The sequence below is a fragment of the Mastigoproctus giganteus genome, chromosome 1 (genome assembly GCF_048544385.1).
Source record: "Mastigoproctus giganteus isolate SK-2022 chromosome 1, ASM4854438v1, whole genome shotgun sequence".
Classification (NCBI taxonomy): Eukaryota; Metazoa; Arthropoda; class Arachnida; order Uropygi; family Thelyphonidae; genus Mastigoproctus; species Mastigoproctus giganteus.
In genome coordinates this window covers 238,278,884-238,296,451 of record NC_143575.1, presented here as the reverse complement: position 1 = coordinate 238,296,451, position 17,568 = coordinate 238,278,884, and the positions used below count along the sequence as shown (strand labels likewise).

Here is a 17,568-nt window from a genome sequence, read left to right as displayed (position 1 = left end):
GTATCTTTGTTGGTGGTAAAATTTCCTTACCGCCCACCGGTGCCACAGTAACTCAATTTAGCCCCTCATCAACGAGTATACTTCGAGAAGTGTCCAGTGAATTATTATCTATATTCAAAGTTTAGAGATGGAATTCAAAAGTAAATTGCAAAAGCATATTTAAAAAAGTAAAACTCGCGAAGTTGTTAGCAATGTATTCAATATATGGAGGAAGAACAAAATTTGTAACAACGGACAAAAACCCCCACCGCCCACCACGAAAGCTTAAATTGCCCACTAGTGGGCAGTAGGGACCAGGTTGACGACCACTGTTCTAAAGGGATATCATCATGAGTGCAATGAAAAGCAGCAAAGCATTCTTTGCTTATGTTAAAATTAGAAAAAAAGGTATGAACTATATTGGTCTACTTCTCATTAATGGGATAACTTGGTCCTGTAAAAGTCAAACTATTCATAAAAACATAAAGTGCAAGGTCTCTGCTAGGCAGAAATTTGTTTCTATGCAGGAAACAATGATTCCTAGGTCTTATTTATAAAATTTCCAAGAATAAATTCATCTCCCCCACAATCTATAACACTGTTATAAGTAATGACAATGAATCTGCTTCTTGGCACTCCACTGTTAACTACATTCGAGACTCACTTTTTCCAGTTGATGATCCTTCCTCTGATTTGATAATTTATACACAAATTAAACTACTTAATTCCCATTATCATTCTAAAGACTCTTTGGAACCATTCTCTCTCTCTTGAAGAGGTAAAATTGGCTGTCCAAAATATTCATCCTAATAAATGTCCAGGAGATGATGCAACTGAGGGTGAGTTTGTTTCTAGACTTTTCACTACTTCTCCAATGATAATAGTTGATCTCTATAACAAATACATTTCTCAAGGCTCCTTTCCAATATTTAGGAATTTCATTATTTAAATTTCTTCAAAACCCAGAAAGCCAATAAATTCTCCAAGATCACATAGCCCACTGGTTCCCAATTGGTGGTTCGCAAACCCTCACGGGTTCACACTAAAAATTCTGTAATGGTGTCTGCTTAAATTTACATAGGTATATTTTTGTAAACTAAAAAATACAGCCATGCCTAGCATAACGTGAATTCGATTAATGCGTTTTTCAGTTACCGCTATATGAAAAAATTGTACCACTTTTCACTTTACAAATTTCCAGTTAACATGATTTTCTTTTTTATGCGATAGTTGAAAAAGATCTGAATTGAGCATTAAGCTTACCACGCGTCGGATGGGCAATAAACAAACATTTGCCTGCTGCCCATCTCTGTGTGTTCCATCAACCATTGAAAGAAGACGTGTTACTTGTTTGTCTCCTGCTAATAAAATCAATACAGACTTGCATTTAAAAATTCTAATTTTTAAATGAGCCAGATGAAAATGTTACTGCAAAGGAGATATTGGTAAAAGAACTAGATGAAATCTTTCATATCACAGAGAACCTCAAACAAAAGGTTTGAGGTTCTTTGCAATATTTTTTTCACCAGGGCCCAGAGAAGATTGCTGTCGGCTATCGGAAATTGATTGATGAAAACAGAAAGTCAACACTGTTCAAATATTTCCGCAACAGTCATTTCTTAATTGTGTATTTTATGTCAGAGGTTCCCAAACTTTCTCGGTTCATGGCACCCTTAGTGTCTCAGTAATTTTTTCACAGCGCACCCAGACCAAAAGAAATACCCAACAGTTCCGTTTATTAAGTAGTTAGGTCCAAACAACTTAATAAAAAGTGTTGAAACTGTGAACTACCTCGAGCTAGTAGTTCGTGCTGTGTCCAACAGATGTCGAGTATCATTGTGTTTCCCTCGAAAATTTAAAATATTCCGCGGCACACAGTTTGGGAGCCGCTGTTTTATGCAATGAACGTTTAATTCCATAATTATTTTAATTATCTTTTACATTGTATACAGTTAAAAAGTTATTTTAAAAGGTATTTTTAAAATTCTTTATGGACATTCCAGAAGGGCAAGGACCAATTATAATTTTTCCTATTGTTTATTATATTCGATCAACACGTTTCCGTTTTGCGCCATGCGCTCGCAGGACGAATTAATCGCGTTAATAGAGGCCAGCCTGTAATTTAATATTAATTTATGCGGTTTGGTTTGAAATTTATATTTAGTGGGTCACGTGTCCTTACACAGTGAGCATGCGCAACAGGATGTTAGTGGGAGGATTGGGTGCAGACATGTCAACAAAAGAAACTACATATTATTATGCAATATAACTTATAAAAAGATAGTACTAGAAATATTTTATAATAAAAATTCAAAACTATTATACGATTTCAGAGAATATAGGCTTGTGGTTCGTGATAAAAATATTATGATGAAAGGGGTTAATGAGTCAAAAAAGGTCAGAAACTGCTGATATAGACCAAACACTGCTTTCTGTTTTGGGGAAGGTCTTTAAAAGCTTTCTGCCCTTTTGGCTTTCTTCACTTATTCAAAACTCTAATTGCATTAGAAATTCTAATCAATATGGTTTTACTTCAAGTCTCAGTACTGAGAATGCCTTGTCAAATTTCTATGGTTGGTTTAGTTGGTTTAGTACTATCCAGAAAAAAATGACAGGAGGGGCACCATTTTATGCACTAGAATGGTATTCATATTGGCATCAGTGTTGCCAACTATAGTCAGTTGAAAATAGCTGAGCCACAATGCAAAATAGATAAAATCCTATGTTAACAATGAAAAAAAAAAAAAAAAATTTTTTTTTTTTTTTGTAGCTAAAGGGAATTTAAATGATTGGTGTATATTTTCCAAAAAACGACGTGGGGGCACATGCCCCTACCCTGAATCTGCCACTGGTACTACCCATACCTATACTTTGGTTGTTTTTGTTGACTTCGAGGGTGCTTTTTCGACTCCCTTTGGTGGGAGAGCATCCAAGTTTTCAATCATTAGAATTCAATTTTGCCCACCTCCACGTGGTGTTGTGACCAACCTCACTGTGGTGTAGACAGACACTGAGCAGGCTTTCCTGGTGACTAAGTGGCCAGAAACAACTAAACAAAACACATGTACACACTGCACAAACATGACATTACACACATTCTTACAGGGTTTTGTATTCAATCACAGTGTATACCTTGGCAAAATATCGCCTGAAAACACCAAACAAATACTTCTAAAAGGCAATTTGGACAGAAGACATCCACAAATTAAAATTAACACAATTACTATAAAAATAGTTACAGAACAAATATATCTTGGAGTGGTCTTTGATTAAAATTAACTTTTTATCCCCATTTGATCTACTTATGTGGGAATTATTTAAAGATGTAACTACTATCAAGGCTAAAGGGAAGGGCTTTTGCTTTCATAAAGGTGACTACAGGGGTCTCAGACAGTTTTTAAATTCTGTACAGTGGGATCAACTGATGATGTTACCAACATTGAATTCTAAATGGGAAGCCTTCAGGGACTTAATTTTGGAGGCTACTAGGCTTTTCATTCCAACTAAGAAATACTATTCAAGGTTTAGGCCTAAATGGAGATCAGATAAACTAATGAGGCTCATGGAAGAGAAGAAAAATGTATGGGATGCATATAAAGTATCAGGTGACACAAGCATATGCCAGATATAAACTAGTGTGTAATCAAGTCACAAAGGAGGTTAGGCAGGTGAAGGCAGATTACGAGAAATCCTTGGCAAAGGATGCAAAGAAAAACAGCAAAGAGTTCTTTACTTATGTAAACTCTAGAAGGAAATGGATGAATCAGATTGGACCACTTAACATAGATGGGTTGACTATTGATGATCATGATGATCAGATGAACTAATGAGACATGTGGCAGAGAAGAAAAATGCATGGGATATATATAAATTAATGGGTGACATGGAAGCCTATGATAGATATAAGTTGGTCTGTAACCAAGTCACAAAGGAGATTAGGCAGGCAAAGGCAGACTACGAAAAATCCTTGGCAAAGGATGCAAAGAAAAACAGAAAAGAGTTCTTTACCTATTTAAACTCAAGAAGGAAAGGGATGAATCAGATTGGTCCACTGGATATTGATGGTTCAACAGTTGAGGATCCTGCTCAGGTGGCTAACAATCTAAACGAGTATTTTGCATCTACATTCATGCATGAGGAGTTATTCAGGAAGGAGAATGATGTAGGTAAAGTAAACATTGGCAGTGAGCTGGATGATTTTGTAATAACTGAGAGGAAAGTGGAGGAGAGATTGTTGAGGATAAACATAAAAAAGGCACCTGGGGTGGATGGGATCTATCCAGTTATATTAAAGGAGGCAGCAAAGGAAGTAAGCAAACCCCTAGCCATAATTATGAGAGCTTCTTTGGACTCAGGGGAGGTACCCATAGACTGGAGATGTGCAAATGTAACCCCAATTCACAAAGGAGGATCAAAGGCTGACACAAGTAATTATAGACCTGTTAGTTTAACTTCTGTTCCAGGTAAATTAATGGAGGCACTGGTTAAAGAAGCAATGCAGGATCATCTAGACAAGAATTCAGTTATAGCTCAGACGCAGCATGGTTTTGTTAAGGGCAGGTCTTGCCTGACCAATTTGATTGGATACTATGATGTAGTCACAAAAGAACTGGATGCAGGGAATAACTTTGATATTATATATTTGGATCTTAGAAAGGCTTTTGATACTGTTGCACATGGAAGACTGCTGCACAAATTGGAGCAGTGTGGCATTGGAGGCAAACTGCTGCTATGGATAAGGGGATGGTTGAGTGGCAGAAGACAGAGAGTGGTAATCAATGGACACTGCTCAACGTGGACTAATGTTATTAGTGGAGTTCCTCAGGGTTCAGTGTTGGGTCCGTTGTTGTTTTCAGTGTTTATGAATGATATTGATGATGGGATATCAAGTTTAATGTCCAAGTTTGCAGATGATACAAAAGTTGGCAGGGTTGTTAAGGACACCACTGACGCCATGCTGCTGCAACAGGATCTGGAAAGGTTGAACAGATGGGCTGAGAGGTGGCAAATGAAGTTTAACATTGACAAATGTAAAGTACTACATATGGGAAACAGTAACCCCAGAGCAACGTATCAACTCTGTGGTACTACACTGACAGTGGTGGAGAATGAAAAGGACCTGGGGGTAATTGTGCAGGCAGATATGAAGTTCTCTGAGCAGTGCAGACGAGCTGCAAGAGTAGCTCATGGTGTCTTGTCAATGATATACAGGAATTTTTCTAGCAGGATAAGGAGGTGATTATTCCCTTCTATAAGGCAATGGTCAGGCCACATCTTGAGTACTGTATACAGGTCTGGAGGCCTCATTTCAAGAAGGATGTAGAGCTGCTGGAACGGGTACAGAGAAGAGCAAAAAGATTAGTGAATGGAACAAAGGGTTGCTCTTACGAAGAAAGGCTTAAGTTTTGCAAATTACAGAGTCTGGAGACTAGGCACCGGCGAGGTGATCTGCGAGGTGTATAAGGCTTTGAATGGCTTGAGCATGCTCAATGCCAATGGGATTCTTCAGCTTGCTCAGAATAATCAGCTCAGAGGGCATAAATTCAAATTGAGGAAGGACGGATGTCGGATAGATGTGCGGAAATTTGCCTTTGGCCAGCGGGTGGTTGGTTGGTTGGTTGGTGGAACCAACTTCCATCACTTGTTGTTGAAGTTGATAGCCTAAACAAATTTAAGGCTCAACTGGACAGGTATTTCGAGCAAACGGAGGGGTGAAATGGGAGTGGTGTGTTTTTTTTTTTTTGGCTGATGCTGAATAAGCTTGCTTTCTTGCATCATTTGCCTCTACTAATGCTAATGCTCGGGTAGCTGATAAACTGAATGAGTATTTTGCATCTATTTTCACACATGAGGAGTTATTCAATGAGGAGAGTGCCAGAACTTTATCAAACTCTAACATGGAGCTAAGTGATTTTGTAATAACTGAGAGCAAAGTGCAGGAGAAATTGTTGAAGTTAAACATAAAAAGGCACCTAGGGTAAGTGGGATCTATCCAGTTATAATAAGGGAGGCTGCTAACGAAGTAAGAAAACCCTTAGCCATAATTTTGAGAGCTTTCTTGGACTCAGCGGAGGTCCCCATGTACTGGAGGTGTGCAAATGTATCACCAATTCACAAAAGGGGTTTTCAAAATGTGACACAAGCAACTATAGATCTGTTAGTTTAACTTGTGTTCCGGGGAAAATTTGCATTGCAGGATCATCTAGAGAAGACTGCAGTAATAGTTAAGACACACCATGGGTTTGTTAAAGGCAGGTTTTGTCTGACCAATTTGATTGGATACTATGATGTGGTCACAAAGGAACTGAATGCCAAAAATAATTTTGATATCATAAACTTGGATTTTAGGAAAGCTTTTGATACTGTTGCACATGGAAGACTGCTGTACAAATTGGAGAAGTATAGTATTAAGGGTAAGTTGCTACAATGGATAAAGGGATGGTTGAGTGGGAGACGACAGAGAGTGGTATTCAATGGACACTGCTCTTCGTGGACAAATGTTATTAGTAGAGTTCCCCAGGGTTCGGTGTTGGGCCCATTGTTGTTTTGTATATTTATCAATGATATTGATGAGGGTATATCAGGTTTAATGTCCAAGTTTGCAGATGATACAAATGTTGGAAGGGTTGTTAATGACAGTAAAGACAGTATGCTACTCCAACTGGATCTAGGTAAGTTGAGCAAATGGGCTGAGAAGTGGCAACTGAAGTTTAACATTGAGAAATGCAAAGTACTGCATATGGATAGCAATAACTGAGGAGAAACATACCAACTGTGTGGTACTACACTCAGGAAAGTGGAAGTGAAAACGACCTGGGGGAAATTGTGCAGTCAAATATGAAGTTCGCTGAGCAGTGTAGACGGGCTGCCAGGGCAGGTCATGGAGTCTTGTCAATGATATATAGGAACTTTGGTAGCAGGGACAGGGAGGTGATTATCCCATTATACAAGGCAATGGTCAGGCCACACCTAAAGTTCTGTGTACAGGTCTGGAGGCTTCATTTTAGGAAGAATGTAGAGTTCCTAGAACAAGTACAAAAAAGAGCAACAAGATTGGTGAAGGGAAAAAAGGGATCCTCTTAAGAAGAAAGGCTTCAGTTCTACAAACTGCAGTGCCTGGAAAGTAGGCAACTGCAAGGTGATCTGATTGAGGTGTATAAGGCCTTGAATGGGTTGAGTAAGCTGAATGCAGATAGGATTCTTACTCTTGCTCAGATTAAGAATTTGAGGAAAGATTTAAATTGAGGAAAGACAGTTGTAGAATATATGTGCGGAAATTTGCCTTTAGCCAGCGGGTAGTTGATTGGTGGAACAGACTTCCATCTTTTGCTGTGGAAGTGGATAGCCTAAAAAAGATTTAAGGCTGAGCTGGACAGGCATTTGGAACGAATGGAGGGGTGAAAGGGGACAGTTTTTTTTTTTTTTTTGGACATTAAACCTGATATACCCTCACGATATACCCTGCATAAGCTTGCTTTCTTGCATCGTATGCCTCTACTAAACTAATACTAATGTTACTTGGCAAAGAAAGTGAGAAATTATGCAGATATGATTGCCAGGATCAGTCGATCAGACTGGCAGCTCAAAAGAAAGATCCTGACAATCATATACTGTACAATGTTCCTACCTGTTATCACCTATGGAGCCGATGCATGGGTCACCCACTCGACCATAATAAGCAACAGGAATAAATTAGAATTGATACAAAGGACAATACTTCTCACCATTACCAGAGCATGTTGCAAAGTAAGCACATCTGCACTGCAGCTGCTGGTTGGAGCTCTCCCACTGTACCTGGAAGTAGCTAAAAGAGGCTTGTATTATAGACTTAAAAAGGGCATACCCACCCACAGAATTTCTGGGGATAGCCCTTGATACAGCCAACACCTTCAATGCTGAAAGAAAAAGAATAGCCACAAAGCTCCATGAGCTATGGCAAACAAAATGGAAGCAGGAAACCAGAGGTCTAGTTACCAGAAGGTTTCTGCCATGGGTGGCAATGGTCAGCTTTTTTTCAACATTCATATTGACAGGTCATGGCTCCCTAAAGGCAAACTAACCTCCTTAAGGCTGACTGATGACCCAAATTGCACCTGTGGTGAGAGTGAAGACTGAGCACACATTCTATATGAATGTATAATTTATGACATTCTCAGAACACAGCTAATAGCACAGACTGGCCTCCCCTTCCAAGGGAAGAAGAAGAACATCTATTCATCATAGAAGAGGGAATGATAAAGCCTCTACAACCTTCACACAGAAAGTATTCGAAATGTGCAGAACTATCCAAAGAATGGCAATTCAGCCCCCAGCAATTAAGCAATAATCAATAGTTAAAACTGCCCATGTCTCCCACCAAGCCAAGACAATGACCTAATATCTGTCAGGACAGTAGTATTCTGCACCTTGACATGACAAAACTGTATTGACCTGGGTACCCCCCCCAGGACTACCCTGCCATGTGTAGGGACCTGGGTGCCCCACACCAAATAAGTAACCATGTGGGGATGGGAGATGTACAGACAGCCAGGGAAGCAGATTAGCTGAAAAATATCAGTAAGCTGGTAGCAAGGGGATACACAATGTAGAATGAAAGACAGAACGAATAGGCGGGTCACTGAGTGAAAGAGTGAATTAGTTTTAGTGAAAGAAAGAGTGACCCAGCATGAAGGAAAGAGAGTGAATGAGTGTTATGTTGAATGGAAGAGCAAATGTAATTGGCTGATAGAATACAAAGTTAATAATAACTCTCACTACTTTATATATATTGACAAACATTACTAACAACACAAACACTATCACTGCATTCTCCCCTGGCCTGCACCACAACTGAACAATAACAGTAAGTTAAGGTGCCCAGAGAGTGAAGTGCAGTGCAGAAAGCAAGGGTCCAACAAATGAAATGAAAGCCAGAAGAATGAATGAGAGTGTGTGTGAGAAAAAGAACACAAACCATAAATGTCACAGTTAAGTTCGCACTAACCTTAGTTTTAATCTTTTATATTCTTTCTTATTTAGCTTAATAATTAGTAAGCATTAGTATTTAAACTACATTACACACCATGTATTCCCCCCACTTGGTGTGTGAGAAAGAGATGAATGAGTGACTGAGAGAAGCATTAGTATCTAAACTACATTACACACCATGCATTCCCCTCTCCCTTCATTAGTATTTAAACTACATTACACACCATGTATTCCCCCCCGCTTGGTGTGTGAGAAAGAGATGAATGAGTGACTGAGAGAAGCATTAGTATTTAAACTACATTACACACCATGCAATGTGCAACTGTTTCTCCTATTCACTGAAGGAGGTTCAATCATTAAAGAAGTGCAAGATCGCCTTGATAGGAGTAGAGCTATAAGGCAATCACAGCATGGATTTATTAATGGAAGATCATGCTTGACTAGTGATTAACTGTTATGGAGTCATGACAGAGCATCTGGATGCATAGAATAATTTTGAAATCACATACTTAGATTTCAGTAAAGCTTTTAATACTGTTCCACATGAATGACTGCTGTATAACTTGAAGCAATGTGGAATTAGGGGCAAGTTACTACTATGGCTAAAGGTATGGTTTGGGAAAAGGTAGAGATCAGTTAAAAATGGCCATTGCTCTTCATGGAATAGCATTACAACACCAGAATCAGTAGGTACCAGTACAGGTAGCCCTCGATTTACGTTGAGGTTAGGTTCCTGGGGGAACAGGCACATATGGAATCGGCGCAAATGGAACCCTTTATGTAATGGAGTCAATCGGAAATCACAGGGTTAGGTTCCGGCACCAAAAATTTTACCTACCACTGCATCGATTGTTTTATTTTGTTAGCATTCTTCATAGTTGTAGTAATAGTCGATGGACGCATATTCATAGCACCACACACATTAGGGCGATTCCATCCTCCGAATATTGCACTAGGATTCAATGAACTTCTTTTACCAGACATGGTGTTTCTTTATTCTATTAAATTAAAAAAAAACTTTATAAAACAATTGCCAAAAACTGCACGTGACTATCACCATTATTATTTAATTTATTAATAGCCCAATTAATAAAAAAATGCTAGTGTAATAAATTTCCAACACGTGTAAAGAGTGTAAACAACAACCAACTGAATGGTTCACCGCATGGACCTTTACTATCCTCATCCACGAGTGGTTACTTTGAGGACGGGAATCTTTCTCGTCTCTGATACGGATGTGCTAGTTGCTGATTGTCTCAGATTGTCCTAAATCACGTAAACAGTGGATATCACAGTATGATGCTGATAAATTTTGTCTGACGATTTTAAACTTTCAATTTATAAAAAATTTGCAAAAATAAATAAATAAAAATGGCATTATGGTTAGTGATCGGTACTATTGCAAATCGGCGCAAAACCAAGGGCTACCTGTATTTAGCTTCTTTACTGTTTTTAATATTCATTATTATATGAATATAGGTATTTCAAGTCTGATGTCTAATTTTGCTAATGATACAAACGTAGGTAGGATAATTAAAAAAAATTATTCAGGGTATGCTAATTCAAGATGTAGATAACAGGGTGCATGAGCTGAAAAATGACATTTGAGGTTTAACATTAATAAATGCAAGGTACTGCACATTTGGGTAGCAGTAATCCCAGAATAGCATACCATATGGTGGCTCCAAATTCAAGGTGGACAATAATGAAAAAGACTTAGGATAACTGTTCAATGCAACTTGAAGACTGAAGGACACTGAAGACAAACTGCTAGAATAGATCATGGGATTTATCAATAATATTCAGGAAATGTGACAAAGATGTGATAATTACACTATGTAAAGCAATGGTTAGATCACATCTTGAATACTATATACAACTTTAGAAACCTTATTTTTGGAAGGAGGTAGATCTATCAGAAATGGTGCAGAGAACAGCAATGAGATTAATTGGGTGTACAGAAGGATATTCTTACCAAAGAAGACCAAGATTCTATAAATTGCAGCAAGTGGAAATGACGTATCTATGTGGCAACCTAAATGAATTTTTCATGGCTTTTAAAAGTTTGATTAAACTAAATGGAGATGACATTTTTATTCTTTCTTATATAGGACACAGACCCAAATAAGTTTAAACTGAAAAAGATGGATCCAGAATATACATGTGTAAACTGCTTTCAGGCCAGACAATAACTGTTGGAATAAATTTTCACCTGGTGTTGTGGAAATGGATAGTTTGAATAAATTAAAAAAAAAAAAAAAATGAACATATGAAGTGGGTCAAAGTTTTTTTTTTTTTTGCTGATGCTGGATAAGCTTCTTTACTTGTAATATTTTGACATTATTATTATCATGTAAAACAAAATACTAATTTTATGTTCAATCTCTTAATTAAAATAATTAGTGAAACTGCCATTAGTTAACCTACAATGAATGTAGTTGTAAGCTACCATGAGATTACTCACCTGATACCAATAAGTGTTGCTATAAACATAGAACATATAGGGTCAGCAATTAACCATCCAAACTGATTCATGAGAATAGCAGACACTATTACCCCAACACTCCCTAGTGTATCGGCCAAAATATGTAAGAAGACACCTGGAGAGAAGAAAAACAACAAAAAAAGTACAATTCAAATGTGTCAGATGGAATAATAGTTAAGAGGTCAAAAAAAAAAAAAAAAAAAAGGAAACAAATGAAAAATTAAAGCTTACCATGCAAAATTTGACTTTGGGATGCATCAGATGATGGTGGTGGTGGATGGCTTTCTTCACAGTGATTTTCTTGTAATCCTAATATAAGATTCATAACAAAAATTAATAATTTCAATAATAATGAATAATTACTCTGATAATTATTCTGACATGTAATACAATAAAAAGTAAAACAAATGTAAAATGTTTATTTTACAACATATAAATCGAACCGCCATATAACGAAATCGATCGTTTGCTTGAAAAAATTCGTTATACAGAAATTTCATTATAAAGAAATATGACCTTTTCAACAATGAAAAATACTTGAAAAATAAATTTTCTAACATTTTAAAACAATTAATTTATTAATACACATATATTAAGAAATGACTCCATACATGAGTGCACAATATATTAGTACACTTAAGAATTATGTCATAAAATATTTGGTTATTTTTTGTTGTAAACTGGATTTTACTGTACATCGTTCATAAAAATGTTCGCATTTGTTTAAGCACTCAAATATATTTTCTGGCACATTTTCTTCACACTCAATGCAAAGTTTCAAAGGCCTCAATGCAAAGTTTCAAATGCTGCCAACATTTCATGTTTGGAAAGGTTTAATATTGCACTCATTGCCTTTGTTGCCCTCATTTTCATCCAACTCATCACTGATATTGTCACTAGTATTTTAAATACTCTCCAAAATGTTGGAGTCACTGGGATATTCAGCTACTATGACATCACTATCAACTCCTAAAAATTCTTCAAGAACAATTTCTGCACTGATCAAACCTCTCACTTGGAGTTCATCCCAAGATTGTTCAATGTCTTGTAGCAGTTCATCCCTCTCATTGCTGTTAATTCATGTTTTAGCAAAACTTGCTTTTGCCAAACAATTCTTAATCGTTGTTTCAGTCACATCTTGACTCCACACTTTCGCCAACTCTGATATGCATATCTGCAAATCTATAACAGAATCTATAGGTTGGTTGGTTTCTATTTTTAGTATAATTTTTTTCAGTATGTGCCTTTGGTAGTGCATTTTCAAATCCTTGATAATGCCTCGGTCCATTGGCTGCAGTTTAAACGAGGTATTTGGAGGGAAGAAAACAAACTTCACACTTGTAAGTCTCGAAATTACCAAGTGAAGGTGGGCAGGGCAGTTGTCGACAATCAAAGCGATTTTTCTGTTTTCTTTCGTCAAAAAATTTCACTTGTCATCCAAGCTTTTTTGTTGTAGTTCAACTCTAATTATTTACTCCTTTGAAACATCGGGGGTTGTTTACTTTTGCCTATTACCAAAAGTTCAGTTTTTCATTACCAGCCATATTTGCACCAATCAAGACTAATTCTTTCCTTACTATTTTTACCACATACACATTTGTCACCTTGATGATGTTGCAGATGGATCTTATTCATGAACTGTGGCTGCAAATAGCAACAGACCGGTTGTTTATTGCAGTAACCAGACGTCTTGTCAGAGAATACCAGTAGGAGAGTCAACAGGAGGCTAGAAGTGGGATAGTCAACAATGCCAAGCTGCATCATGGCTGGTGTGTCACAAAAGAGTCATCAGCGGATTGTGGACTCAGTACCAAAAACCCAGACCATTCACAGGCATCCGTATCAGGGTCATAGACAATCAACATTTTTTTTTTTTATGTGAACCCCAAACACGAGAGGTATTAGAACCTATAGTACTTAGTACCGTGCTTGGGTTGGAGGTTGAGAAGACGAAAGAAGATATTTGTTGACATTCGACTTAGAACTCCTGTAGATTGTAATTTTCAGGAAATACGTATGAAGAAAGGTTGTTCCAGAAAACGGCAGTTGAATGAATAAATGAGGAAGATGAAAAGTTGGTTCTGTGGGTTTGAAGTTGGACAGTAAATGGATGTTGGCTGGTGGCGGCACGTGTTCGGACTGTTTCGAAAGAGAGATTCAGAAGAACAGTGCCCAAGGAAGTATCTGTAGAAGAGGCATGCAGCAGAAACAGTACATCTATGAGAAAGCGAGTGGAGAGAATCTGTTAGAGATGAATCATTAATTAACCTAACTGCCCTCTTCTGAATGGAATCAAGAAGCCTGAGAGAGGTTTTGGGGGCACCACCCCAGATGTGGGAACAATATTCCAAGGCAGGGCGGATTTGCGATTTATACAGAGTGAGCAGCTGTTTGGAAGAAAAGTAACGCCGAGAGTGAAAGAGAAAACCAAGCTTTTTAGATGCAGAGGAAGCAATATTTGTAATGTGCTTGTGCCAAGAGAGATTAGAAGTCAGGGTAATCCCCAAAAGAGATATATCATTTTGCCTAGAAATCGGAGTGTCACTAAAGATAAGCATAGGAGCAGAAAAATCCTTTTTGCGAGATATAAGACAAGACTGAGTTTTAGAAGGGTGAAATTAACTAAGTTGTCTTTGCCCCACTGGAGAATTACCTGAAGATCGGCATTAAGGAATTGGTAGCAGATTTTCGAGAAGTTGAAGCTAATTGAGCAGGACAAGGTTTCTCAAAATGGAAAGTTGAATGCAATGTGCTATCATCGGCAAAACTATGGATAGGATTTCCAGTCAATGGAAGAAGGTCATTGATATACAAGAGGAAAAGAGTGGGGGAAAGAACTGAACCTTGGAGGACACCGGCATTAGTGGAGAAGTTAGAAAGCCATCTACCATCACCCTCAGTGAGCGATCAGAGAGAAAAGTGGATAACCAATTACTAAAAACAGTTGGCAAACCATAAGATGGAAGCTTGTTTAGAAGACCTTTATGCCAAACACGATCAAAAGCTTTTGAGATGTCAAGAGCAACTACTTGCGTTTCACCGAACCTTTCCATTGAATTAGTCCATAAATGGGTAACATAAGCCAGAATATCACCAGTGGATCGACACTGACGGAATCCATACTGGCGATCGTTGATCAGACGGAAGGTTTCTAGGTAGTTTAAGAGTTGGTGGTTAATTGATTTCTCCATTACTTTAGAAAGAGTAGAAGTAATTGCAATGGGATGATAATTGGATGGGAGGGATTTGTCACCCTTTTTTGGAACTGTCTGGATATGAGCAAATTTCCAAGCAGAAGGAAAAACACCTTTGCAATAAGAAAGTGAAAAAAGGCGGGAAAGAATAGGAGTAAGTTCAGGAGCACAGGTTTTGAGAACAAGTGGAGAAATACCATCAGGACCTGGAGCTTTCTTAGCATCAAGATTCATTAAAATTCTTCTGATATCCTTTTGACAGAAGACCACAGGAGGCATTGAATGGAGCGTGTTGGGAATGGTGGGAGGTGTTTTACCAAGATCATTAATACATGAGTTGGAAGAAAAATGGGATGCTAGCAGGTCAGCTTTATCCTTGGCTGAAGTGACAACAGAACCATCTGGTTTGGACAGAGGTGGGAGCAGAGATGGGCAAAAGTTGCGGCCAATAGCTTTGGCGAGAGACCAGAATGCTTGGCTACCATTAGGGCAAGAAGCAAGTTTTCTACTCTTAGCCTGTTCAAACTCTAGTTTGGACTGATTAATAACTGCTTTACAATTGTTGCGAGCTTTGGTGTAGGCAGAAAATGAAACTGAAAAATTAGAAACAAGCCAATTACGATATGCAATATTCTTTTCTTGAACAGCCTTAGCACATTTATTGGAAAACCAAGGTTTAGATAAAGGACAATATTTTAAAGTGGAGTGTGGGATAAAGGATTCCATTCCTGCAAGAATAATTTCACTGACACAATCTAAGCAAACGTTGACATCAGAAGTTTTGAAACAGTAATCCGACCAAGGAAAAGAAGAGAAGAATTCTCGCAGGTCATCCCATTTTGCATTCTTGTAATGCCAAACAACACGAAATTGGGAATAGCCACGACATAAAGGTTCCATTGGAGAAGAGACAATCACCAAGTTGTGATCTGAAGTGCCTAAAGGTCCTCTCACTTCGACCATGTACTTAGAAGGGTTGTTTGTGAGAAAAAGATCAAGAGTATTGGCTGTATGATTAGGATTGTCCAGTATTCTTGTAGGTAAATGAACAATCTGTGCTAGGTCATTAGTAATTGCAAAAGCCTTGGCATCTCGACCTGCTGGGTCGGTGTGACTAGAAAACGGAAGCTAGCTGGAGTTGTGAACATTAAAATCACCAAGGAAAATTACCTCACTGTTAGGAAAGTTGGACTGGAGAAAGTCAAGTTGCAAAGAGAGGAAGTCAAAGAGCTCCAAGTGATTAGTGGAGTTGGGAGAACGGTAGAGACAACAGATGAATTTGACACAATGAGGTAGAGAGATTTTAAACCAGAGAAGATCAAAGAGAGGAGATTCCAAATTGTCAAGTCTCTGACAGGGAATATCAAAACGGATTATTCTAAAGAATAATCATATCTCTTGCTTTTTCTCTTTCTCCTTACCCAATGCAATTGGCTCTATCTACTCAGACACTTTTCAGCAGCAACAGGGATATGGATGTCAACCCAAACTATCTGAAATTATCTGCACAGAGATTGACTTGGGCACTCAAACGTTGTATTTGGAATGATGAGGAATGGTGTACATGCTTTTCATACATCGAAGTTCAATCTGCAGTCAGATTCTTATTGGGTCGTTGGATAACATGAAAGTGGAACCTGAAAAAATCCTGTATGTGCACAGAAACAGTCAGTTCATAGGAGGTGGATTACGGATATAGGGTAGCATTAGTCTTTATGGTTGTACAGATTTCTGCACATCGTGAACTGAGTGTGAACACAGTCAGGGTTCCCATTAGAGATGAGATCCGGTGATCCATGGTCCTTTCCTATACTGGTGCTGGAGATAAAGAGTTCATTCTGATGGCTGACAACACTCAATCCCCATAGACAAGTAGTCAACAATAAGTTGGAAGGCGAGGGAAATATCTTCTGTAAGGAATGACATACCAATTCACTTATCTGACAAACAAGATGCACTAGGAAACAATGATTTTCAACTGAAAACAGCACTTACACAAGGATAGCAAGTAATTCTGCAATAATGCATCACAGTGCAAACCATGTTGGTGGTTGGTTGGGACCATACTAAACTCATTGTCTATGACATACCAGCCATAGTGAAAAAAACTGTTCCTAGCTTATACTTTGCTTCTTATGTATCATGTTTCAATAAAGCCACAATTACCCACACTGGAGTTGCTTTGAACATTTTGAACATAAAATTATCATAAGTCAGCTTTAACTACATCATGAGGTACACATGTCATCATATTTACACAAACATCATTTGCACATACTATGATCCCCTAATTGTTTTGGCCAGTGTACTATGTGCATATGTTTATTCATCAAAACAAATTAAAATTTTAAAGGAAACTACTTCAAATCAACATGTAAAATGTTGCACCATGTACTGTTAACTTCAATTAGATGAACTTACCAAAACCATGAGAATGTCCATGATGACCATGATTATGGCTGTGCGAATGAGTGGATGGGCTGTGAGAATGTCCATGATCACCTATAAAAAAAAACCAAACTATTAATTTTTAGCACATCATATTCCATGTAATTTGTTGTAAATCTCTATAACAAAATGAGTGCATTTAGTTGGAATTCAAACTGTATCAAAACTGGTGCCAATCACTAATGCAACCATTTCCTAGCAGAAAAATAAGGAAGTATGAACAAAAATTACATTTACTTTACTGCTAAAAAAAGTATAAAACATTAATGTTTTATGCTTATCATGGGGGCACCTCCGTAGCCAGGTGGGAAGGAGCAGCAGTGAGTAGCACATGCTTCTTGATTAGACCAGGGTTCGAGCCCGTCACCACCAAACTACAGAGGATGTGGAAAGGTCAGGGAATGACCACCGCATATCCCAGAGCAATATGGCCTTAGTTGCTAATGCTCCTAAAAACCAAATAACAAATAACTAACTAGCTTATCATGGTAGCAT

At 38.0% G+C, this 17,568-nt stretch overlaps 1 protein-coding gene across 1 annotated transcript in view; it reads right to left on the bottom strand.

Annotated features, from left to right (window-relative positions):
• Positions 1-17,568, bottom strand: part of ZnT86D (solute carrier family 30 member 7) — a 115,653-nt gene that overhangs the window by 27,724 nt on the left and 70,361 nt on the right. Inside the window, exons 6-8 of the mRNA XM_090385163.1 lie at positions 17,047-17,127; positions 11,663-11,740; positions 11,411-11,546 (exon numbers count right to left, since the gene is read on the bottom strand). Coding sequence (XP_090241289.1) covers positions 11,411-11,546; positions 11,663-11,740; positions 17,047-17,127 — 295 coding nt within the window. The remainder of the gene's footprint in view (positions 1-11,410; positions 11,547-11,662; positions 11,741-17,046; positions 17,128-17,568) is intronic.